The sequence below is a fragment of the Saccopteryx leptura genome, chromosome 2 (genome assembly GCF_036850995.1).
Source record: "Saccopteryx leptura isolate mSacLep1 chromosome 2, mSacLep1_pri_phased_curated, whole genome shotgun sequence".
NCBI classification, from domain to species: Eukaryota; Metazoa; Chordata; class Mammalia; order Chiroptera; family Emballonuridae; genus Saccopteryx; species Saccopteryx leptura.
Window position 1 is genome coordinate 334861677 of NC_089504.1, and position 27164 is coordinate 334888840.

Below are 27164 nucleotides of genomic sequence, written 5' to 3' on the forward strand. Positions count from 1 at the left end.
AGGTAAAGAGAAAACACAAATTAGTCCATGTATCAGTATTATATTATAGTAAATATAAATAAACCTATCTATCATGCAGCCAAAAACAAAAAGAAAGAGAAAAACCACCGTCTACATTCTTTTGCCCTTTCTGTGTTGCATACCTCAGCACTCCCAGCATCTGACATGGGTAGCAGTGCTTCAGTTGTAACTGGTTGTCGACTGATTTGAGCTATCTATACATCTCACATGTTGTCCTCTTTATAATGGTGAATAAGGCCACCTCCCTGTCTCTTGTTATTTTTTCTCTCTTGTTTTACTAAAAAGAACTAAATGGTAGCTTAATCAACAAACATTTATTTCTCACAGATATGGAGACTGGGATGTCCAAGATGAAGGCGCTAGCAGATTTGGTGTCTGATGAGAACCTGCTTCCTGGTTCATAGATGGTCGTTTTCTTGCTGTGTCCTCCTCACAGGACAAGATGGGGAGGGAGCACTATGGGGTCTGTTTTATAAGGGCACTAATCCTATTCATGAGGGCTCCAGCCTCAAGACCTAATCACTTCCCAGAGACCATCACATTGGAGGTTAGAATTTCTTTTTTAGGCCCTGGCCGGTTGGCTCAGTAGTAGAGCGTTGGCCTGGCATGCGGGAGTTCCGGGTTCAATTCCCGACCAGGGCACACAGGAGAAGTGCCCATCTGTTTCTCCACCCCTCCCCCTCTCCTTCCTCTCTGTCTCTCTCTTCCCCTCCCGCAGCCAAGGCTCCATTGGAGCAAAGTTGGCCTGGGCGCTGAGGATGGCTTTGTGGCCTCTGCCTCGGGTGCTAGAATGGCTCTGGTTGCAGCAGAGCATCGCCCCAGATGGGCAGAGCATCGCCCTCTGGTGGGCATGCCGGGTGGATCCCGGTCAGGTGCATGTGGGAGTCTGTCTGACTGCCTCCTAGTTTCCACACTTCAGAATAATAGAAAAGAAAAAAAAAAGAATTTATTTTTTAATTGAATTTAGGGGGGGTGACATTGGTTAATAATATAAAATTATATAGGTTTCAGGTGTAAAAAAAAGACAAATGAACTAAATGGACCATGTTGTCTTGTTTTAGTAGAATAGTTGGATGCTGAATATCTTTAGCCAGCCACCTTCCTTTCAGAAACCATGGTCCACTGTGGTTAGACATTTAAAGGGTGGACCTCTGTGGTGTGGAGGGTTTCCTGATGATTAAGGAACTCTATAAGACTTATGTTCAGACTCACTAGCTGCCTGTTGCCATGTGAGAAGGTGAAAGACTCTCCTTAGGATTGCAGCTTTCCTTCTTACAATTGTACAAAAATTTTGCCTTTAACAGTTAAAATAATTTCTTTTTGTTCCTTATGTTTTTCTGTGTCCTGAGTTGCCATTTGGGGTGGTCTATAGTACCTAGCTCAAAAATTGTTTTGTATCTTCAAACAGTTCAGGCAGCAGGTGTGGGATTGGACTGCAATGTTTGTTTCTACACTGAAGCAAATATGGAATGTTTTAACATTTTCCTCCAACACATTTAAAATTCATACAGAATTTAAATTTACTTTTGGATCATTTTGATTTGAATATTTTCTTCTTTTTTGCAAATCCCAACTAAAATGTTCGGAATTTTTATTGCTTCACATTGTACTAGGATATTGCAAAATACTACCTGTGATCTCTTTGTCCATAGCTGTCTGATTCATAAATACTGTCTGGAAAATAGGGGAAAAGTGTTATGGGTCATTGCTATTTCATAAATTTATCTAAAATTGTACATTTAGTGAATTTGAAAAATAAATTAACTCTTAAACATTAATTCGATGTCAGGAAAGCCCAATAAATTAAATTTGCAATGAACCAATGGAGAAATTTTCATTTGTATTAGTGGTGCAATTCTGAAATGATTGTGTAAGGGGGAAGAGAGTAGGAAGCAAGGAACTTTGAATTGGTTTTTAAAAAAAGTGAGCTAATTACGGCCTGCAACTGCCACTTGCTTCCTCTTCTCCCGTTTCTTTGACAATTCATTAAATTGTCCTTTGAACTTTGCCTTTTGATACTTGTTTTTCTCCTCCTCCTCCTCCTCCTCCTCCTCCTCCTCCTCCTCCTTATCATCATCATCATCATCATCATCATCATCACTGTTTAACAAAAGTTAACTGCTGCTGCCTGACCAGGTGGTGGTGCAGTGGATAGAGCATCAGCCTGAGACACAGAGGACCCAAGTTTGAAACCCCAAGGTCTCTGGCTTGAGCAAGGAGTCACTGGCTTGGCTGGAGCACCCCCCACCCCCAGTCAAGGCACATATGAGAAATCAATCAATGAACTAAGGTGCCTCAACATAGAATTGATGCTTCTCATCTGTCTCCCTTCCTGTCTGTCTGTCCCTATCTGTCTCTCTCTCGCGTGCTAAAAAAAGGTTAACTGCCTTTTTTAAGTCAGAACCTAAGCACTGTGTAAAGCCAGTAGCCAGGGCCACCATCAGAGCAGCCTGGCCCATGCAGGTTCGCATTGGATTCGGACAGTCGGTAAAGAAACAACGGAGCCACAAACTGGTGGACCATAGTCTTTAATCCTAGCTTGTACCCTGCGGGCAAGTAAAACATACACTGGGCTCCAAAACCCAATCACAGTGCTCACAAAGCCACTGACTTATCCGAGTTTCCTAGAATCAAAGGTTTCTAGCTCACCAGCCTTATTCTCCTCAGTTCCCCATCTCCTTCTGTAAAGCCAGTAATCAGGGCCAGGGCCACTATCACAGCACCCCGGCCCTTACAGGTTCGCATTGGATTCGGACAGTCGGTAAAGAAACAAAGGAGCCAAAAACTGGTGGGCCATTACCTTTAATCCTAGCTTGCACCCGGCAGGCAAGTAAAAATACACACTGGGCTCCAAAACCCAGTCACATTCAGTGCTCACAAAGCCACTGACTTATCCGAGTTTCCTAGAATCAAAGGTTTCTAGCTCACCAGACTTATTCACCTCTGTTCCCCATCTCCTTCCTTATCCCAAATACAAACTCTACACAAATTGGCATCTCACTCAGCACTCCACCATCTTGGCTGCTTCTCTTGGCCTCCTCCACGTGGCCTTTCTCTGCTCTCCTCTGCTCTCTCTTCTAATGATAATCTCCGGAACCAAGAGCCCAAACTCTGTTCTGCCCCCATTTTATATTGTAGCTTCACAACCTCTAATCCAATATACAAAATAGGGAAGTCTCTAGTAGAGTCATTTCTCTGAGGCATGATTGGATTGTACCACCCCACATCAAAAAGGGTGGGAAAGGCTTAATCCCAAAACCAAGCCCCAGGCTGCAACGATCCAGAGACACACATTAATATCACCTGGGCAACGGCCTCCACTTGGGCAGTGGCGCCATCTTTAACAAAGTGAGCATAATACATTTTATCTGCCCAACACCTTCCTTATCCCAGATACAAACTCTACACAAAGTGGCATCTCACTCAGCACTCCGCCATCTTGGCTGCTTCTCCTGGCCTCCTCCATGTGGCCTTTCTCCGCTCTGCTCTGCTCTCTCTTCTAATGATAATCTCAGGAACCAAGAGGGCAAGCTCCCGGTCTACCCCTATTTTATAGTGTAGCTTCACAACCTCTAATCCAATATACAAAATAGGGAAGTCTCTAATACAAAGTCACTTCTCTGAGGCATGATTGGATTGTACCGCCCCACATCAAAAAGGGTGGGAAAGGCTTAATCCCAAAACCAAGCCCCAGGCTACAAGGATTCTCAACACACATTAATATCACCTGGGTGACGGCCTCCTCGTGGGCAACGTAATCTTTAACAAAGTGAGCATAATACATTTTATCTGCCCAACACACTGGCAACAGTATTCCTACTGGATTTCGTTGTGCATCAGTACAGGGCCAAGAGGATCTGTAATATGTGTTATAACAGCTATGAAAATAGAGGTTCAACCTACTTTGTCATGTCTTTCTGTATTCCCGGGGTGTGATATTTGAGAATTAGTATCTTTGAGGGAATTAATTGTAAGAGTGCCTGTTGGCAAATTCTTTCATTTTCTTAGCCTGATAAAGTAGAGAACGACTATAAAGGAAATGGTTTGATGAGGAAAATTGATAGACTGGTGTTTTAAAGACTGGATTAAATTTTTGTAGCCAGTAAATTTTGAGAATTACTTGTAAGGTTGCAGTCAAGTCACGCTGAACTGACCCAATTTAAAAAACAAAACAAACAAACAAGGAAAATCTTAGTTTTCTGATATTTGAGAATTTACTTTGAAACCTGGTGGGTAGGCTACAATGGGACTGCATTGTACAGATCAGGCAAAGAACCAAAATAAAACTTGAAAATAGGCCTAAAATTTGATCCCTGCTCTGTCATACTAGTTGTGTAATTGGTAAGCTTAGGCAAGTTATTCTCAAAAACCTTTGTTACCCTTAAAAAATACAAAAACAAACAAAAATAATATTAGTTTCCTCATCTATGAAATGGGAAGACTTCTGTTTGTAGAGTTGTTGTGAGACAGCAATTGTAAAGTGCCAGACTACATATTTGAAAGGTTGGCAAAAGAATTGGTGCCCACAAATGAGAACGTGAAGGAACAGAACTATAAAAGGAATACTAAGAAAGTAAGAATACTAACAAGGTAGGCGGTTGTCAGCAATACTAAATACTTAAGAAAGATTAGGATTAAAAAATGTCCATTGGGCTTGAAAACTAGAAGAAAATCCCAGTTGTATTACATTGTAGTGAATTACAGAACAGGAAGTAGAGACATTGCCTATACCTCTTGTCCTTCCCTGTCTCTTTGACCTCATCTTCTGCCACACATTGCTGGCTTGTACAACACTTGAGTGCTGTACTGTTTCCCAAACCAGCTAAGCACAGAGTCTTTGAATTTACTGCTCCCTCTGTCTTTGATGTTCTTTTCCCAAACAGTCACATGGCTCCCTTCCTTAATTCCTGCAGGTATCTGCTCACATATCACCTTAATCAGAGAGATTATCCGTGAGCATACCCTATGACACAAATATACACAGCAGCACTCTGTCACTCGATCGTTTTTCTCCATTGTACTACCACCATGTGATACCTAAAAGCACAGCTACTGCTCAGCTCTGGTCAGTTGTTCCTAAGTGTGAATGTGGACATATGTGTTCATCTTTTCTTATCTTTCAAGAGAAGCTGAACATTCTGATTTTTAAGTACAGTTAGTTGTGAGTTTCAAAGCACTGTGAAGGCCAGATAATCTGTTTTAAGAGTAGTGAGTAGGGTACAGTATCTGGCTAAGGATATCAATCTGGGATGCTTAGAGAGGTACCAAATAGACTCAGTGTCTTAGAAGCTAAGTGGGGGAGAGTCTCAAAAAAAAAGAAAGTGACTTGCCCCAGTGCACATTAAGAGTACTGCTAAATGAAGAGAAGAAATTTGTGTTAAGCTAAGACTGAAGGCTCTTTGTCCATTAGATCTATCCTTTGGGATATCATTGGCAAATTTAGGATGGGGAGGCGTTTCAAAGGCATGGTGGGACAGAAGCAAGATAGGAGTGAATAGAAAATGACTGGCAAGGGACGAAAATTGGGACAGCAAATATAGACTTCCTGTTAAGGAATTTCAGAAGTAAAAGAAGAGAATTTAGAAGGAAACATAGGGTCAAGTAAGAGTTTTGTTTAAAGGATGTGCGAGGACAGGCACATGTTTCTAGGCTGAGGAGGCTAATTGTGGAGAGGGATGACTAATTGATACAACTAAAAGACCAGGGAATGGTGTCAATGACACAAATCAAAGGGTTGACTTTTGACAGTTGGATGCATCATCATCTCTCAAATTAGAGAAGGGAAATAAGTCTGAAAGTGAGAGAAAGTAGTTGGGAGAAACCATACCAGCTAACCTCCATTATCTTGATGTTTTAGAGAGCACCAAGTTAACTAGAGAATTGGAGGAAGCAGGCGTTGTGATGGGACTTGGGAGTAGGGAGAGTTTGGAATAACAAGGGGAGGGAATGGGGGTTGGGGACTATTTTAAGATTATAGTAGGACCTGACCAGGCGGTGGCGCAGTGGCTAGAGCATCAGACTGGGATGTGGAGGACTCAGGTTTGAAACCCCAAGGTCGCCAGCTTGAGCACAGGCTCATCTGGTTTGAGCATGGCTCACCAGCTTGAATCCAAGGTCACTGGCTTAAGCAAGGGATCACTCAGTCTGCTGTAGCCCCGGGTCAAGGCAAATATGAGAAAGCAATCAATGAACAATTAAAGTGCCACAACAAAGAATTGATGCTTCTCATTTCTCTCCCTATCTGTCCCTCTCTCTGTCTCTGTCACACACACACACACACACACACACACACACACACGATTATAGTAGGAATGAGAGTGAAAGAGAAATAGGCCCTGGCCAGTGGTTCAGTGGATAGAGCCTTGGCCTGGCGTATGGATGTCCTGGGTTCTATTCCCAGTCAGGGCACACAGGAGAGGCGACCATCTCTTTCTCCCACCTCTGTCCCTCTTCCCTTCCCACAGCTAGTGACTCAATTGGTTAGAGCAGTGGTAGTCAACCTAGTCCCTACTGCCCAGTAGTGGGTGTTCCAGCTTTCATGGTGGGCGGTAGTGGAGCAACCAAAGTATAAATAAAAAAATAGATTTAACTATAGTAAGTTGTATTATAAAGATTTATTCTGCCAAACTTAGCGAAAATCCGACATAAAGTACTTGGTAAGTAATTATGATATTATTATATGCTTTAACTTTCTGTAACTCTGCTTTATAAATTTTATAAAGTAAAGTTACTTCCTTACTTTATAAATCACCATTACTGTGGAACTGGTGAGTGGTTAGAAAATTTTACTACTAACAGAGATACAAAAGTGGGCGGTAGGTATAAAAAGGTTGACTATCCCTGGCTTAGAGCGTGGCCCCAGGCACTAAGGATAGTTCCATTGGATTGCATCAGCCTCAGGCACTAAAAATAGCTCAGTACTGGAGCATTGATCCCCATACAGGGGTGCTAAGTGGATCCTGGCTGAGGTACATGTGAGAGTCTGTCTCAGTATCTCTCCTCCTTTCACCTAAAAAGGGGGTAATAAATGATAGTGAGAAGCCGTGGCTGGGTAGCTCAGTCGGTTCAAATGTCCTTCTAGACCAGTGGTTCTCAACCTGTGGGTCGTGACCCCAGTGGGGTCACCTAACGCCATCGGAAAATACATAATGCATATCAGGTATTTACATTCCAAATCATAACTGTAGCAAAATTACAGTTATGAAGTAGCCACCAAAATTATTTTTTGGTTTGGGGTCACCACAACATGAGGAACTGTATTGCAGGGTCACGGCATTACAAAGGTTGAGAACCACTGTTCTAGACCAAGGTTGCAGGTTTGATCCCAGTCAAGGCATACACAAGAATCAACCGATGAATACATAAATAAGTGGAACAACACATCGATGTTTCTCTCTCTCTCTCTCTCTCTCTCTCTCTCTTTAAGATCAATAAATAAAAATGAAAAAAAAAAGTGACAAGGATGTCAGAAGATGACAGCAACAAAGAAGAGACATTAACATGAGTGTCACAAGTAGTTTTGCATAAGGGTAAAGGAGGAATGGTTTGAAAGCAGGTTTTGACATTTTGGCCAAGTACTTAAAAGCCCAACTTGCATTCCTTTTGCAGGTGTGTTTCAAATACCTGGAAAGGCGATTGTTGAATCATGCAAACAAAATGATTTTTCAAATGCTGAACGGTTTTTCTGAGTTAATCTGCTTTTGTTTTGTTTATTCCAACCAACTATTTTAAATCAGGTGCCAAATCATATTAGTCTTGTATCTTGGTAACCAATACATCTAGCATTTTAAATGCTCAGAAAGAACTGTTCAGGTCATTTATGTTTTGGTCCAAACAACTTTTAAGTTTTTATATATATATATATATATATATATATTTTTTTTTTTTTTTTTCATTTTTCTGAAGCTGGAAACAGGGAGAGACAGACAGACTCCCGCATGCGCCCGACCGGGATCCACCTGGCACGCCCACCAGGGGCGACGCTCTGCCCACCAGGGGGCGATGCTCTGCCCATCCTGGGAGTTGCCATGTTGCGACCAGAGCCACTCTAGCGCCTGAGGCAGAGGCCAAGGAGCCATCCCCAGCGCCCGGGCCATCTTTGCTCTAATGGAGCCTTGGCTGTGGGAGGGGAAGGGAGAGACAGAGAGGAAGGCGCGGCGGAGGGGTGGAGAAGCAAATGGGCGCTTCTCCTGTGTGCCCTGGCCGGGAATCGAACCCGGGTCCTCCGCATGCTAGGCCGACGCTCTACCGCTGAGCCAACCGGCCAGGGCAAGTTTTATATTTTTGAAATAAAAGTAAGTCTAGAATTTAGGGTGCCAGGACTGAGAAGATGTGTTAATTCAGTCTGTAAAGAAAATAGGCTCTGACCTGTGGTGGCACAGTGGATAAAGCGTCAACCTGGAAATGCTGAGGTCGCCGGTTCAAAACCCTGGGCTTGCCTGGTCAAGGCACATATGGGAGTTGATGCTTCCAGCTCCTCCCCCCTTCTCTCTCTCTGTCTATCTCTCCTCTCTCTCCCTCTCTGTCTCTCTCCTCTCTAAAAATGAATAAATAAAATAAATAAAATAAAAAAATAAAATAGGCTTTTTTTTGCTGAGGCAATTTCTCCTCTCCTTGGAGGAGGACCTTCTTGAAAACACTCCCACCACTGTCACTCACCAGGAGGACTAGCATCAGTTGTGTTTGCAAGTTACCTGAGACCAAGTCCATTCATTGGCACCTAGTTTTTTCGTGGGAGAGAGGGGGAACGGTAGGTTGTTTTTAGGGGGAGAGGTGAATGGGGCATTTTGAGGTGGCTGCTAGTGACAAGGCTGAGGCTGAGGCTTGCTGGGGCAGCTGCAAAGGGGCAGAGACGAGAAGAAGGCAGCAGTGGTATCAGAAGGTTTGCACCCTGAGAGTCTTAGCCAAACTCAAAAATGTTTTGGGTCCAGGCTGCTGGTACAAGTCCTGGAGGATCAGGAGTGTGTGTGCCCTTCTCATGGGTATTCAGAAATTAAAATGATTTTACATCTGTGCTGTTCTCACGAAATGTGCTGAATTAGGCCCACCTGCTATATGGAAGGAGCCCTGGTCTAGAGCCTCCCTGAGGGCCCTCGACTTCTGACCTTTCATTATTTGGTAATATTTTTAAAACCCAAATCAAAAGCCAAAAACTTTAAATTCCTGAAAGGAGATCAGGTGGAGGTGTGTCTAGACAACATCCAGAAGGAAACTGTTGCTCTTGGAGAAGATGGAAGAGGAGCCAAGGACAGGGCAGGCACTGACTTCTCCCAGACAAGGTGTTTCTGCCCTACTCTGTAGGCCCATGGTCTTCTTAACTTTTTGCCTTTGGCATCTAATTTTTGATATTTTTTAAAGCAATGTTTAATATCAAACAGACTTATTAAAGAAACAAAAAAGCAACTTAAGGAAACAGTATGAGAGTATTTGCCTTATGGGAATATGTCTAAATCTTTCCCCACTCAGACCAGAATTTAGTCCTCAGGATGCTGTGAAAAATAGAACAGACATCACACCAGGCTTTGCAGTGAAATCCTGCCTTTGTTCTCTTTAGATGAACTGACCAGATGTGTTTTTAGCCATTGGGTGCTTCAAATTATTAGCAATATGTCCTATTGTAGTAACAGCTGATTCAGAATAAAGGGATAGATGACATGAGGCCGAGTCTAAGCTCCACTACAAGCTATGTGACATGGGGCAAAGAATTAAATTCTCTAAATTTCAGTTGATGTATCAGATTCTCTGTTGCAAGCTCCGAAGTAAATTTTAACTATCTTAAGCAAAATATTTGTTAGCAGGATATCAGAGCTCACCTAATAGACAGGAGGCTAACAGGCCAAGCTTAGAGAACAGGCAGGGGTCAAAGGCATTAAAGAAAACCAGGGAGCAGGGCAGACTGGTCTATACTTTGCCATTCTCCCCACTGTGAATGTGACTATTCCCCACTTTTCCTACTCCTTTGGGTACTTAAGATACAGAGGAGAGTTTCCAACTGGACAGGCCTAAACCATATACCAGCTTCCTCCAAGGCCCCTTGTAGTTCCAAAGTTGGAAGCCACCAAAACCATGTACATTTATTTAGAGGCAGTTCCCCAAAAGGTGACTAGGGTAAGATTTAGAAGAAGAGATCTATTGCTAGACAGCTGAAACAGTAAATTCAACTCAGATGTGTCCTCGTTTGTAGAAATTGAAAGGTTGAATTGTGTGGCCGTTGGTAAAAATTATGATCCTAGATTATGCTTCTTTCTGAACATTCCTAAAATGCACATGTTTGAGGCAAAACATGCTTGAATACATATATGTAGTTTATAAGATCTTATTAGTAAGTGAACATTCAAAATGAACAAAAAGTTTGTTTTACTTCCCATTTATGGTCTATAGGGAAAAGACCAGGAGAGATTCGTTCTTACGAAATTTGTACTTCAGCCTTGAACAAACAGACCTTTTTTTCCCCCTAATATTGTAGAAAAGTAGGAAAGGAGAAAAACAAATATACTGCTCACAAAAATTAGGAGATGTTTCAAAATGAATATGAAACGATAAAGTATCCCCTGATCTTTGTGATCAGTGTAGCTGCATCTGAGGGTAGTTGTTTTGGGTATTGTGCATCAGGTTTACGTGGAAGATTAGCTGAAACTAAAATGGTCTGTGGTTCAAGTTAATGAGTAAGAGCTGAAGTCCTAAGCTCTTCTCTACTTTGCCAGTCATTGATCTACTAATGCATCCCAGCCTCTACTTGTCAGCTGGTCAAGAGACAATTCTGCCTGGATTCATAGGCATGTATCCAGGAGTTTGTGCCCTGGGGGAGAGGGTTCCAGGTAACAGTTGCCATTCTAATATTGTCACTTGAATGTATGGCCAGGTATATTGGAGGTGTGGGGGTTTGTTTAATTACAGATAACAGTATCTGCATCATTTGGGTTTGAATTGTCTCCCATTGTAATCTAAGTTTCTTTAGGATTACAGACTCATACTTTTCTTATTATCTGGTAGTGCACTTTTGACTTCTGCAGCTATGTTTCATATATCAAGGCACGATGACCTTATCCTTCCTGTATTGTTGGACTTAGCCAGACCTTTGCCGTAGGCACTAGTATTGATAGTTCTGTAGTCCTTTGGTCTCCGATGTGATATCTGAAGCTTTTTATTATGAAATTCCTCTTTTGTCTGTTAATGGTCACACAAAGTGGGGACATGACCTTCTTTCCACCTAATGAGGTTGGCAGAAGCTTCCTTAGTGCCTTTAATCTGAAAATTAAACAACTAAATAAGCAGAGAAAGCTTATTAGGAATGGGGAAATGTTTGGAGGGTGGAATGAATTTGAAAGTTTCCCCTTGATTAATATTCTTCAAAACAAAACTATAATAGTTTAGATTATGTGTATTTGAATTTTACATAAATGCCAACCAATTCACCTTACATAAATGCCAACCAGTTCACCTTGTGCAATTAAATTGTATGTGATCAGTATTGCTTAATAATTTACTTCAAATTCTGGCTTCAGTTGGAAATACCAAATAAACTCAAGAGTTTGGCATTACAAACATTATAAACATTAAAATCTACTTTCATTTCACTGTTGAAACAAAAGTACTATACCTACTTTCTGAAATTTGATTTCCCACAGTAAATAATCCATTTCTTCTTGTGTGTTGCATGTAAAACAGAAGAATGTCTATCCAGCTGGTATTTAGCAGTTTGGCCAGTTGTGTTGTTGCTTTGTTTTGCTTCCTTGGCCTGCCTGCTGGTCATGGATGATCACCCTGGCCACATTCCTCAAAGATTGTTCCAGTGCCAGAATAGTTAAATATTGTCTTCCCTTAATTGACCTTTTTTTCTACACTTTGCCTGAGAAGAAACTGCCAATTAACAAATTTCATGCTTTAGGAAGTGATTTTGATTGGGAGGGATTGGCACAGAGTGCTTCCCTATATTTATTTAAAGCAAAGTACTCCTTCTTCCATTTTTTTTCCTTCTTTTCCAAGTAAGAGGAGTGGAGGTAGAGACAGACTCCCACATATGCCCCGACCGGGATCACCCAGCAATCCCCATCTAGGGTTGATGCTCTGCCCATCTGAGGCCATGCTCACAACCGAGCTATTTTCAGCACCTGAGGCAGATGCTGCATGGAGCCATCCTCAGTGCCCTGGGGCCGACACACTCAAACCAGTCCAGCCATGGCTATGGGAAGGGGGGAGGGGGAGAGAGAGAGAGAGAGGAAGGAAGGGGATGGGTGGGGAAGCAGATGGTCGCTTCTCCTGTGTGCCGTGACCAGGAATCAAACCCAGGACATCCACATGCCAGACCAATGCTTTACCACTGACCCAACTGGCCAGGGCCTCTTTCCACCATTTTTGAGAATAAAATGCTACTATTGTTCCCAACAGAAGTTATAGTTCTTTTCTCTACTGTCTAGCCCATGTAGATTCATCTCTCAGCCAGATGTTCTTCATTCCCCTCAATATAGTCTTTCTGTTCACAGCCCTGTTAGAGGGAACAAAAAAGAAATGAAAAGAGGGTTGAGATCTGTATGGATTTCAGCTCTCTTCTCTCACTACTCTGCCCTATTTTTTTTTTTTTTTTTTTTTTGTATTTTTCTGAAGTTGGAAACTGGGAGGCAGTCAGACAGACTCCCGCATGCACCCAACCGGGATCCACCCAGCATGCCCACCAGGGGGCGATGCTCCACCCATCCGGGGCGCTGCTCTGTTGCAACCAAAGCCACTCTAGCTCCTGAGGCAGAGGCCATAGAGTCATCCCCAGCACCCGGGCCAACTTTGCTCCAATGGAGCCTTGGCTGCGGGAGGGGAAGAGAGAGACAGAGAGGAAGGAGAGGGGGAGGGTTGGAGAAGCAGATGGGCGCTTCTCCTATGTGCCCTGGCCGGGAATCGAACCCAAGACTCCTGCACGCCAGGCCGACGCTCTACCACTGAGCCAAGCGGCCAGGGCACTCTCTGCTCTATTTTTAAATTCTGTTGAAAAGCTCTGTAGGGAGACATTGTATTTCAACTTCCATAAAACTATATCATGAAACTAGAACAGCAAGGTAATAGTACAAACTTTCAAGTCATACCTTGGTTTGAATCCTTGCACTAAGAATTACTAGCTGTATGTATGATCTTGGACAAATAACTTACAATCTCTGAGCCCCTCAATCACTTGTAAGTTTGGAGTAAAAAAAAAGTACCTGCTTCATAGGACTGTTGTGAAAATTAATTGAAATAATGTAAAGTGCTTAGCTCAGTGCCTAGCACCTAGTTAAGTTAGCTGTTTTTACTCATTTCATATATCTAACAGTGGGTATGTTTCTTGTTGAGTAAATGATCTTATGGCAAGAGAGGAATAGATGTTCTTCAGCTGTATTTTGATAAAGATGAGAAATTATGACCCTGTGTCATTGTCTTATCAAGGAACTAATTACTCTCAACCTTTAGATTGAGAGTAGTAATATTCTTTTTTTTTTCTTTTTCTTAATATAGGGGTTTAAGTCCTTCTGCATTTGTGTTTAACTTAGACCAGCGGTTCTCAACCTGTGGGTCCGATGGATTTCAGATGGCTTCAGGCAACCCCTGTGTTTTGGTTGTTTGACCCCCGCCAGGGTCGCAACCCACAGGTTGAGAACCGCTGACTTAGACATTTGCAATCATATATGGATGGATCCAAAGAACTTACAGGAGAACTTCTGTTTCTGAACCAGAATCTACAGAACTGGTCAATAAAGGAAATGTGTAAAAGTTTTCTCCTGCCTTTCTAAATTTATAATTTGAGAATAACTCCATATATAGTCAGGCAGCTCTTTCAGAAAGAATAATATTTACATATATTAATCTCTTGCTATTCTAGCAAGATATATTAGGCTTTTTACCTTACACCAAAGTATATGTGATTAAATTTGTATATAATTTTCTTCATATGCAAATGAAGCATTTAATTTTCAAGTTGAAATTGATCCACCTAAACTGGTGGGGTTGCAAATTTTATTTTTTACTTACATGCCCCTGTGCTGCCATCACATCTTTGATAGCATTTATAGAGCTTTAACTTTTTATCCATAATGATAAGGGATTTTTGTAATCAGCCACACTTCCATTCCTTGTGACCAACAATATATGCCACTTTTGTGAGAACTGGGGAGTCATAATCTGGGGTTACAAAATAAAGAAAATTGTACCATCTAGAGTGTGTCTGCCAGGACTCTGGGGTCCTGTACTATACCCAGCTAAAGCTGCTGTGTATTTTGTTCTATTGAAAAGTTTATTGATATTTATGTAAAGTGAAAGGCATCTTTTCCCTTATACCATATATAAGTTTGACTTCTATTCTTTTTTTTATGATCAGAACTTTGCCAGCTAGCTCTGAGTTAAGCAAGGGGTGCTTGTCCCCCGCCTACCCCTCTCTTTGTGAAAGCACTACATACATTTTAAAGAATACACTTAGATAGATATGCTTTAAAGCATAAGCAACAAATTAATCTAAGAACAATATTACCGAACTGCAAAAACCAGGAAGTTAGTTCTTAAACTAGTGTTTATCAAAGAAATTACTTCTGTCTCACAAAAAGAATGACTGAAGTATACTTTGTTGTCTTAAGCTCATAACAAATCTACTTCTTTATAGATGTAGAGACTGCTTTGTTTACAGGAAACATAGTTCCCACAGTTGTAACTTTGTCTGGTAATAGGTAGACTATTTAGTCTTTATTTTTATTTATTTATTCATTCATTCATTCTCCTTTTCCAAATGAGAAGAGGGGAGATAGACTCTCACATGCACCTCGACGGGGACCCTCCCAGCAACCCCCAGTGTAGGGCCGATGTTCTGCCCATCTGGGCCATGCTAACAACTGAGCTATTTTAAACACCTGAGGTGGAGGCTCCATGGAGCCATCCTCAGCACCCAGGGCCAATGCTCTGGAACCAGTCAAGGCATGGCTGCAGGAGGCAGAGAGAGAAAAAGCGAAGGGCAAAAGGGAGGGGTGGAAAAACAGTCACTTCTCCTGTGTGCCCTGATAGGGAATTGAACCCGGGACATCAACACACACCAGGCCAGCGGTCTATCGCTGAGCCAACTGGCCAGAACATATATTTTCATTTACTAAAGCAGACAGTTGCTGTGTTGGCAGAAGTGTGAATTTCATTTCCTGTCTCTGGTGTACCCCACTCATCCTGTCACTCAGACATTTTGTTTCAGGTTGTTCCCGTAATATGAGTGACCCACAGCAGGGTGACATGTGCATACCACGAATGTAACAAGAGACAAGACTTGTGCAACAGACCACAAGAGCGCAATGCTTTATTTAAAGATGAAAACAAAACACAATAAAGGCGGCCCCTCCCAGCCAGCATGCAAATTTTAAAGTGGTATCTGTGGATTCACATTTGTTTTTAGAAGACATGTTCCAATCTAGTTAGCAAGTAAACTCAAAAGTATGTCAGCTTCATACCACTCGATTAAAAGATAAAATTGAGTCAACAGCTTTATAGAGGTAATTTAATTTCATTTGCCAGTTTATTATCAAACACTTTTATTTTATAGCCCATTAATCTGCTATATATATTGAGCTCTGTAGCAATTATCTTTTACATGCGAGACTACGCAATTTCCGTTTTCTTGTTTTAAGATACAATTTCTGCTTCATTGATAGGACAGTTATAAACAGTGTGGAAGAAACCATGGGATGAATTAATTCACCCATCAAACATATACTGAGCACCTAATAGTACTTAGCATTATTTCCAATGTTGAGGATACATTGTTGAACAAAATAAAATCCTGGCTCTTTGTGGAGTGTATGTTCTATTATAGGGAGATAACCTCAATCAACTCTACAATGAATAAATATAATATTAGTGTATGATAAACACCCTGAAGGGAACAAAACAACAGGATAGAGTATCATTGTGATGGGGGAGGGGAAGATGAAGATGCTGGAGCTATGACTTAGTAACAAGCTAGGAAAAATGTGTCCCAAGTAGAAAACAAAAAGCACAAAGGCCCTAGGAAGGGGCCTGAAATATAGAAAAAACAGAAGACAGTACAACTAGATCATAGCAAACAAAAGGGGCCTGACCAGGCAGTGACTCAGTGGCTGGAGTGTCACCCTAGGATGCAGAGGAGCCAGGTTCATAACGCCGAGGTCACCAGCTTGAGTGCCGGATTGGATCGCTGGCTTGAGTGTGGGATCACAACATAACCCCATGGTCTCTAGCTTGAACCTAAGGTCGCTGGCTTGAGCAAGGGGTCACTAGCTCAGCCGGAGGCCCCCCCCCCCATCAAGGCACATATGAGAAAGCAATCAATGAACAATTAGGTGCTGCAATGAAGAATTGATGCTTCTCATCTCTCTGCTTTCCTGTCTGTCTGTCCCTGTCTGTCCCTTTCTCAGTCGCTCTCTGACTCTGTCACTCTCACTAAAAAAAGGGGAGGGGGAGATGAAACAAGATCAGAGAAGTCATTTATCCAATGTTACAGGGCCTTTGAAGTCCAAGCGAACTAAAGACTTTGGCTTTTATTTATAAGTATAAAGTGAAGCCATTGGAGTATTTTAACCAGGGAAGAGACATTATATGGTGTATATACCTATAAATTTATATAGATCTACATACGGATCTGTATATTTTAAAAATCACTCTGGTTACTCTTTGGTTAACAGAAAGTATAGGGCAGAAGTGGTTGCAAACAGACCAGCTAAGAGGCTTTATGCTGATACAATGTCTGGGATTAGTTTCACTTCACAGACAAGGAGAATATAAAAGAAACAAGGTTGGCCATAAATTAAAGCTGAAATATATGAGAACGTAGGGGTTCATTTAATACTATTCCATCTGATTTTGTATATGGTTGACATTTTCTATAATAAAATTTGTTTTTAATTCTTTTTTACAGTAGACTAAAAAAATGATCATTCCACGGACCATTCATTGTTAGAATGGTAATGGAGTTAAGTGGGTAGATTCAAGTAAAGCTCATAGGTTTTTCTGATGGAGTGTATGTGTGTGTGTGTGTGTGTGTGTGTGTGTGTGTGTGTGTGTGTGTGTGTGTGTGTGTGTGTGTATATATATATATATATATATATGTATAGATCCGAGAAAAGGTAAACCAATGATGACTGTTATACATTTGGCCTAAACAACTTGGGTGGGTGAGACTAGTAATCAGGTTTATAGGAGGCTTAAGATTAGCTTTGACAGTATAAATTTGAGTTGCCAATTCGTTTTCTAAGTGGAAATGTTGAGTAGGCAGTGTAATGTGCAATACATTAGCTAACCCTGAATAGCATATATACTTACCAGCAAATTTGGAACCCTCCATTATGTGTTTCTAAATCTTACCATTAGTGATTTAAAGGTTCGATCCTTGCCTGACCAGGCAGTGGTGCAGTGGATAGAGCGTCGGACTGGGACATGAAGGACCCGGGTTTGAAACCCTGAGGTTGCTGGCTTGAGCAAGGAGTAACTTGGTCTGCTGTAGTAGTTAAGGCACATATGAGAAAGCAATCAATGCACAACTAAGGTGCCACAACGAAGAATTGGTGCTTCTCATCTCTCTCCCTTCCTGCCTGTCTGTCCCTCTCTCTGTCTCTTATAGTCAATAAATAATCACTGTGTATGGTATCAGATGGGTACTAGACTTAAAAACAAAAAAGTAAAAACGATCCTTTTCAGATTCTGTTGATAGGAAATGATTTAGGTATATTTTCTGTTTTCTGTGGCTATCCACTAGCAATTGTATTTTTTTTTTTTTGTATTTTTCTGAAGCTGGAAACGGGGAGAGACAGTCAGACAGACTCCCGCATGCGCCCGACTGGGATCCACCCAGCACGCCCACCAGGGGGGACGCTCTGCCCACCAGGGGGCGATGCTCTGCCCCTCGGGGCGTCGCTCTCTTGCGACCAGAGCCACTCTAGCGCCTGGGGCAGAGGCCAAGGAGCCATCCCCAGTGCCCGGGCCATCTTTGCTCCAATGGAGCCTCGGCTGCAGGAGGGGAAGAGAGAGACAGAGAGGAAGGAGAGGGGGAGGGGTGGAGAAGCAAATGGGCGCTTCTCCTGTGTGCCCTGGCCGGGAATCGAACCCGGGACTTCTGCACGCCAGGCCGACACTCTACCTCTGAGCCAACCGGCCAGGGCCAGCAATTGTATTTTGAACAGCTTCCATCCTGAGGAGTAATTCTGCACTTCTTTTGAGCTGTCATTCACATGAAAGATGAAGTTAACACAGAGGCAAACTCCATGGGTTAGACACGCTTCCTTTTCACTGCTTCTCTGTGTAGGAATGCAAGTTGGTGAAAGTAAAATTCTGAGTAACTCTTTAGTGTGCTGTGTATTTCAAACAGATTTTTTTGCAAATTTTGGATTTAGTATTAGTAACATTCACGTCTGATTAGGACACCATTGAAACACCATGATTGATAACCATAGATCTAATCATAATAACATATTTACTAAAGCCACCACTCTTAACAAGCTATATTCTTTTTTTTTCTTTTTCTTTTTTTTACTTTATTGGGATGACATGGTTCGCCAAACTATAGGTTTCAAGCGTACAACTCAGTATAACACCATCTACAAGTCATATCTTGCACCCTTTGCCAAGAAGCTATTTGCTTATTGATGCTTCACAACCACCTCATTTTATCTTCCCTGTTTTATGGATAAGGGAATTTAGGCCCACAAAATTCACTCAGTGAAAAGAAGCAGAGCCAGGATTCAAACCCAAGTACTTTGGCTCCAAAACCTTTCCCTTTAGTTTTTGTTTCCACGGTATTCACTCTTAATTGCTGCCATGTAATGCATATAGAATATATTAAGTTTTGTTTCATGAAAATTGTCTAGAGTAGACAGGACTGTATAAGTAACTGTGGTCTTTTTTACTTTATTTTTACTTCATCCTGTGGATTTAGCACTTTAGAAGAGAGAAGAATCCCAAAGTGTGTCTCCTTTTTAGTCTTTGATTTTCATTCTTAAATAATTTATTTTCTTTTGACTTACTTGTTTTCTTTTTTCTTTTTGTAGCATTAGTGAGAGCTTTCTAACTGTCAAAGGTGCTGCCCTTTTTCTGCCACGGGGAAATGGCTCATCCACACCAAGAATCAGCCACAGACGCAACAAACATGCAGGTAAAGTTCAATATAATCCATTGCGTTCTTGGTTTCTTTGTTTGTTTGTGTTCTAAAAGGCTGGCTAGAGAAGTGCATATCCCAAGGAAATCTCCAGCTAAATGCTTAAAATATAAAACACTGAGCTGAGATATGCAAAGAGCAGCAGAATGGATGGGTTTATGACCAGCAATGCCTTATGAGATCACCAATAATCAGCATGGGAGAAACCAACAAATGTCAGGAAAAGAAAATTCATTAACAGAGATCTAGCTCATGATTCAGAAGAACTCTTTCAAGATCTAAGTCAATTACAGGAAATGTGGCTTGCAGAAGCTCAGATCCCTGACAGTGATGAGCAATTTGTGCTAGACTATCAGGCTTAAAGTTTGGCTTTGCATGGCCTACCACTGAAAGTCAAGAAAGAACCCCACAGTTCCTGTTCAGAACTCAGCTCTGCCTGCAGTCAAGAACAGCCCTTTAAATTTATTTATGGAGAAAAGGGCCTATACAATGTCAGTGCCTAGGATCAGAAGCCACAAGTGGTAATGAGGCCCTCCAACCCCCGAGGCCCTCCAACCCCCCAACCCTATCCAGCACTCCAGTGTCCTCAATATATCATGCATCTCCAAACTCAGCTCACACTCCAAAACCTGACCGTGCCTTCCCAGCTCACCTCTCTCCATCACAGCCCATGCAAGACAGCAGATACCCCATGGACCATAGATTTTGCCACCAGCTTTCTGAACCCTGTAATTCCTTTCCTCCTTGTCTGACAATGCCAAGGGAAGGATATCCTATGTAGCAATGGCCGCTGTCTGAGCCCAGCATGACCTTTCCACCTCAAGGCTTTAAGCAGGAGTACCACGACCCAGTGTATGAACACAATACCATGATTGGTGGTGCTCTGGCCAAAGCTTCCCCCTCCTCATGATTAAACAGGAACTCAGAGATTTTACATATGATTCAGAAGTGCCTACCTGCCGCTTAATTTAAATTTACATGAAGCAAGAAGGCTTCCTGGCTCATCCCAGCAGAACAGAAGGCTGTATGTTTGAAAAGGGCCCCAAGCAATTTTATGATGACACCTATGTTGCAGAAAAATTCAATGGTGACATCAGACAAGAGCCAAGAATGTATCAGGAAGGACCCACATACAGAGCTGAAGGCTATGTTTGGTAGCTCTTCTGGACGACCCCTCAGATTCTCACTTCATTGCCTGGACAGGGCAAGGCATGGAATTTAAACTGATTGAGCCTGAAGAGGTGGCACGGTGTTGGGGCATTCAGAAAAACAGGCTGGCTATAAACTATGATAAACATAGCCGTTCATTCTGCTATTATGAGAAAGGAATCATGCAAAAGGTGGCTGGAGAGAGAAATGTCTACAAATTTGTGTGTAATCCCAAAGCCCTCTTCTCTATGGCCTTTCCTGATAATCAGCGCCCGCTGCTGAAGATGGACATGGAACATCACATCATCGAAGAGGACATGGTGCCTCTGTCTCACTTTGACGAGAGCATGGCCTACATTCCAGAAGGGGGCTGCTGCCACCCACACACCTACGGAGGGTGCTGTGTGTACTAACACATGTGACAAACAGGGCCTCTTTGCACTCTTCCTCTTTTTGGAAGATACAGAGAAATCTCTGAATTCTCTTCCATCTTCGTTTGGTTTTAATGTTTGTATTTTATTTTTAAATAATAATACACAAAAAGGGACTTTTCTTGTTGCATTTTTCTATGGTCTGCTATGGACTGCACACTTTATTTGTGGGTAGGTGGGAGTAATCTAAACACTTATTCTGTGTAACAGGAAGATAATGGATGAATGGGCGGGAGGAGTAGGGGATGACTTTTTACTTAGGCTTGGGATGGGGTCCTACAGGTTTTAAGTATGATGAAGCTATATCATGTCTATTTGATTTTATAACATAAGGAAATGTTCAATTTCTCTGGGTATCTGTGGTACAGTTAATTCACATTGTGTAAATATCCACTTAGAGCAGCAGTTCTCAACCTGTGGGTTGCGACCCCGGCGGGGGTCTAACGACCAAAACACAGGGGTCGCCTAAAGGCATCGGAAATACATATTTATTATACAATACATTTTTAAATAAAATATGTATTTCCGATGGCTTTAGGCATTCCGATGGCTTTAGGCGACCCCTGTGTTTTGGTCGTGACCCACAGGTTGAGAACAGCTGACTTAGAGACTGTTTGCCTTGGGCATCTTCCCCTATCACTTCTGAGTGTCTGCAAGGTGTACAAAAAAATCTGTAAATGGCAGTATAAGCGTTAGAAATGACTTTTTGCACCTCTTGTAGAAAAGTATTTAGAGATTGCATTTGCTGTTGTTTCGTTTTGTTTTATGTATGACTCACAGAATAACCCTAATATGAGTAATTCTCTCTGAGGTTGATTAATAACCATGACTGTAAATAAGGGGCACAGTTTTGGACTCTGGCTCCAAACTGAGTCACAGGCCAGTAGCATTATGTATTTCTGATTTCGCCTTGGTATTTAGACAAATCATACTATTGTTTCAATATGTTGAAGCCCATTTAATGATACGTCATGGTCCTTGAGATCTTCATTTAAATGTTAAATCTGGGATCACAATGAAACAAAAAATAATCTGCCTTTTCACTTCTTTCGGTACTTAAAAACATTATTTAATCAGTAAGAATTAAATAATGTACAAACCGGGGGGGAAGGCGTTGCGGGGAGGAGGGCAAGGGCAATGTGGTGGGGAGCAAGGGGGTGGAGGGAGGTATTCGGGGGGACACTAGAATCTATGTATACCCAATAAATTAAAATAAAGTTTAAAAAAAAGAACTGTATTTAACCACATATCATGCTGTTCTAAATACAGCAGGCAAACACTCCTTAAGAAAAATATTTAGTACACTAAATTAGGTACCCTAGTAATTTTTAGAGATGGTACTCATTGATATGCATTAAACCTTTTTTACTGCTATTACATTAATAACATATACATATAAAAATTAGATAATGCTAATGCTGTTGCTGCTGTCTTTTCTGTAATATTCTCTTTCATGCTGAATTTACTATGATCATTTAGAAGCAATGCAGTTAACTACAGATAGCATTTCAGAACAAAATAGATGACTCAAACCATTTATGGCTTAAAAAATAGCTAACACCATGCTATGCTATAAGCAGCTTTTATGCATATTGACAAATGAAGAGTAAGCTTTGGCCTGCTAAGGGAAACTGGAAACTTTTGTAACTTTTGGTGAAATGGAAAATTATTTATAAACTTTCAAAGTATATGAGGAAGTTGCTGTGTGACATGGTGCTGGCACTTACACTATCTGCCCTCATCTTGTTTTGAACACTCATGTAAATGTCATTGGATTGTTTGAAAGAAGATTTAAAGATTTAGTTTCAAAGGTATTGTTTTGTTTTTGTCTTGCATTCATTAGGAGAAAATATTGAAAGCAGGATGTGTTGTACCATTCACCTTGAAAAAAACATAAGTAAATGGTTTTATAGTATCTCTGAATAGCTTGCTAAACAACTCAAGCAAGAAACATGATAAGAAGAGTTATATCACATTATTGAATACCACTTCTTAATTGCTAAAGTGTACTTCTTAATTATGTTTGTACTAAAAAGACTGGAAATTTAACTCAGAGAACTTTTATAGAAACAAGAAGTCAAATAAAGTTCACCTAGAAATGAATATAAGACTCTGATTTTTAGTAACTTGCTAATATTCTGCATCCTATACCAATATGAGGGTTTCCCCTCACACACATCCAAACAATTCTCAGACACCAGCTGATGTCTGCAAACTCAAGTGAATTCTGATGCTGTCTACCTGGAGATAGCGTCAGATCCCACAGGTTAAAGGCTCAGTTGCCCAAGACTCCCACTCCCCACTTCATATGTCAGTCATAAGTCCAGATTGTCCATGTATTGGAGTTTCCAATGACCCCCTTCTTGGGTTCAATTAATTTGCTAGAGCAGCTTGCATAACTCAGAGAAACTTATAAAACAGTGTATGACTCAAGAATAGCCAGATGGAAGAGGTGTATATGAGGAGGGGTATGTGGGAAGGAGTACAAGGCTTCTAAGCTCTCTCCAGATGTGCCAGTCACCCCGAAACTCCAGTGTTCACCAACCTGGAAGCTCTCTAAATCCAGTCCTTTGAGTTTTTATGGAGGCTTTATAACATAGGCATGGTTGATATAATTATTGGCTATTCATCATCTAGTCAGCCTTTAGCCTGTCAAACCCCTCCCCACTTCCCTATCCCCTCCATCCTTAGGTGCTTTCCAAAAGTTAGGTCATGCCATGGCCAGGTTGCTCAGTTGGTTAGATTGTTGTGTGGATACACCAAGGTTGTGGGTTTGATCCCCAATTGGGGCACATACAAGACTCAGCCAGTGATTGCATAGGCATAGAAAGGTGGAGCAACATATTGCTCTCTCTCTTTCTCTCTCCCCCTTTCTCTCCCCTCCTCTTTCTCCCTTCCCTCCCTTCCTCCTCTCAAATCAGTTTCAAAAATAAATAAATAAATAAATAAAATGACCCCAAGTTTTTTGTTTGTTTAAGTTATGTCATTGCTCTCAACCTCAGAAATTCCAAGGGTTTTGGGAGCTCTGTGCCAGGAACAGGATGAAGACCAAATGTGTATTTCTTATAAATTACAATATCACACACACTAATAGTGGTGTACACATTTATATTTCTGTATGTTGGATTTCTCTCAAGTCAGGTGCAAATGTGCTGATAGAGGTAAAAGACATCAGAGAAAGTATGTCTAGGGAAAGGGGTCTCTAGGTACTGGATATCTCTAGTTCAGTGGTTGGCAAACTCAGTCAAACAGAGCCAAATATCAATACAATTGAAATTTCTTTTGAGAGCCAAATTTTTTAAACTTAAACTATATAGGTAGGTATGTTGTTATTAACTTAATTAGGGTACTCCTAAGCTGGCCTTTGCGCCCTCACGTGATATTTTGTGGAAGAGCCACACTCAATGGGCCAAAGAGCCGCATGTGGCTCACGAGCCGTGGTTTGCCAACCAGGGATCTAGGTTTAGGATGACAATCAGTCTGTGCCTGTCTTCTAACAGCAAGCGTGGTTTCTGTCATTTGGGGGAGAAAATAAGTCAACCTGAGGACAGTAATAAAAGAAATCCTGATCCGTGCTATGCAAAAAGTGGTTGCTTATTGTTATAAATGTGCCACTTTGATAGGATACCTCTAGGAGAAAAATAAATAGAAATTACTAGGAAGAGAACAAAGAAGACTGCAAACCTTGAGTGTGTAGGTCAGAAGTGAAAGCCAGAAATACTGGATCCCATTTAGCCAATAGTTGTGTTTAACTCCAGTCCAGATAATCTCAGCTATTTTAGTGGCTGTCCTACTTACTTGGACCTTCATTTAGTTACAAATGTGGCAGCTCAGAATTATAATTCATCTCATTGGACAGTATTATCCTCCTACCACAATTCTCCAGCTTGGAAAGTTTTTAAAAGAGTAACAGGAAAAAAAGCTCTTTTGAAAAATTAGCTTTGGATTACACTTTCTAAAACCTTCCTCTTCAGTGCCTACTACTAGAAGGGAGGGACACTTCCCCCTAACTTGAATGCACAGAGGAAGTAGACCCAGCTAAGCTTTGTATTTCTGTTTGGTGTGGATATTTATCACTTACAATAAAAAGAAGACAAATTGTTGGTTTAAATCCAGCTTGGCTGACTAAAATGTTAGGCAGATTGCTCTGGGGCATGTAGTAGTAAGTGGTCCGTAGCTTTCAAAGCTCCTAACCCTGACTGACCTTTCTCTTTGATCAGACTTCCACATTTGACTGTCACCCAGGTTTCTACTTGACCTTGTTCACTTAGTTTTCCACATACTAAAAAGAAAAGCAGATTTAACACAAACTAAATGGGCTTGATTTTGTAATGCAGAACAGAGCAGATGAGGCAGTGTGAGTGTAAATGCAGAGTATAAAACTAGACCTTCACACAAGCTGGAGCTGCCTTGGCTGAGCTCACAGTGACTTGGAAGATGGCAAAATTGAGAGTAGATCAAGGGCTTATTTTATATATATATATATATATTTTTTTTTTTTTTTTTTTTTTTTAAGAGAGAGACAGGAAGGGAGAGGGAGAGAGATGAGAAGCATCAACTTGAAGTTGTGTCACTTTAGTTTTTCATTGATTGCTTCTCTTTTTTGGGGGGGGCTCTTCCAGGATATGAATGATTGCTTCTCATATCTGCCTTGACCTGAGGGCTCCAAACAAGCCAGTGACCCCTTTCTTTCTTTTTTTTTTATAATAATTTTATTTTTTTAATGGGGTGACATCAATAAATCAGGATACATATATTCAAAGATAACAAGTCCAGGTTATCTTGTCGTTCAATTATGTTGCATACCCATCACCCAAAGTCAGATTGTCCTCTGTCACCTTCTATCTAGTTTTCTTTGTGCCCCTCCCCCTTTCCCTCTCCCATTCCCCCCTCCCCCCTGTAACCACCACACTCTTATCAATGTCTCTTAGTTTCACTTTTATGTCCCACCTACGTATGGGATAATGCAGTTCCTGGTTTTTTCTGATTTACTTATTTCGCTTCGTATCATGTTATCAAGATCCCACCATTTTGCTGTAAATGTTTTGATGTCATCATTTCTTATGGCTGAGTAGTATTCCATAGTGTATATGTGCCACATCTTCTTTATCCAGTCATCTATTGACAGGCTTTTTGGTTGTTTCCATGCCAGTGACCCCTTTCTCAAACTTGGGCTTCTAGCCAGCGACCTTGGGCTTCAGGCCATTGATATTTGGGCTCAAGCTAATGACAGTGGGATTATGTCGCATGCAAGCCTGCCACCCCACGCTCAAGCTAGTGAACCTGTTCTCAAGCCGGATGGGCTCACATTCCAGCTGGCGACCTCAGGTTTTGAACCTGGGGCCTCAGTGTCTCAGATCAGTGCTCTATCCACTGTGCCACCACTGGTCAGGCTAATTTTATTTTCTTAGGCATGTTTCTTGGACTAGTTAGAATTTCTTATCTGGGCTTCATTTAAAATATCAACACTTTTTTTTTAAGTGACAGGGAAACAGAGACTCCCACATGTGCTCCTACAGGGATCCACCCAGCAAGCCCAGTAGGGAGCAATGCTCTGCCCTTCTGGGGTGTTGCTCCATTGCAACCAGAGCCATTTCAGCACCTGAGGCGGAGGCCATGAATCCATCCTCAGCACCCAGGGCCAAATTGCTCAAACAATTGGGAGCCATAGCTGCAAGAGAAGAGGGGCGAAGAGAGAGAGAGAGAAGGTGGGAGGGGTGGAGAAGCAGATGGTTGCTTCTTCTGTGTTCCCCGACCAGGAATTGAACCTGGGACTTACACATGCTGGGTAGATGCTCCTACCACTGAGCCAACCAACCATGGCCATCAAAACTTTTTTTGAAATCAGAAGTGCTATTATGAGTGCATGTCTGCTAACATTTTAAAGGGAAATAGCAAAAAGTCTTTAAAAGAAAATTGAAATCTGAAACAGCTACTACCATTGAAATATATAGAAAATCTAAGGGAGGGATCTTATAGTATATATTGCCTCTCAGTCTCTGTGGAGAAGTTTCCCAGTAGAAAGTATTCACTTTGGTCATGGCATTACTTTTTTTTTCTGAAGTGAGAAGCAGGGGTGCAGGGAGACAGACTCTCACATGTGCCTGACTGGGGTCCACCCAGCAACCCCACTAGGGGGCAAAGCTCTGCCCACCTGGGGCATTGATCCATTGTGGCCGGAGCCATTCTAGCGCCTGAGGCGGAAGCCATGGAGTCATCCTCAGCACCCAGGCCAACTTTGCTCGAATGGAGCCTTGGCTGTGGGAGGGGAAGAGAGAGAGAAAAAGTAAAGAGAGAAGGGTGGAGAAGCAGATGGGTGCCTCTCCTGTGTGCCCTGGCCTAGAATCGAACCTGGGACTTGCACACACCGGGCCAACAATCTACCACTGAGCCAACCGTGGCATTACTTTTCACAACTAACAAACCTGAGCTTCCACATACTAAGT

The 27164-nt window shown here is 41.7% G+C and overlaps 1 protein-coding gene and 1 pseudogene across 2 annotated transcripts in view; both read left to right on the plus strand.

Moving 5' to 3' along the window:
• Window positions 1-27164, plus strand: part of SSH2 (slingshot protein phosphatase 2) — a 300617-nt gene that overhangs the window by 204523 nt on the left and 68930 nt on the right. For both annotated transcript variants that reach the window (XM_066363589.1, XM_066363588.1), the window contains one exon: window positions 19032-19135. In XM_066363589.1, coding sequence (XP_066219686.1) covers window positions 19032-19135 — 104 coding nt within the window. The remainder of the gene's footprint in view (window positions 1-19031; window positions 19136-27164) is intronic.
• Window positions 19435-20700, plus strand: LOC136394332 (ETS translocation variant 1 pseudogene; annotated as a pseudogene).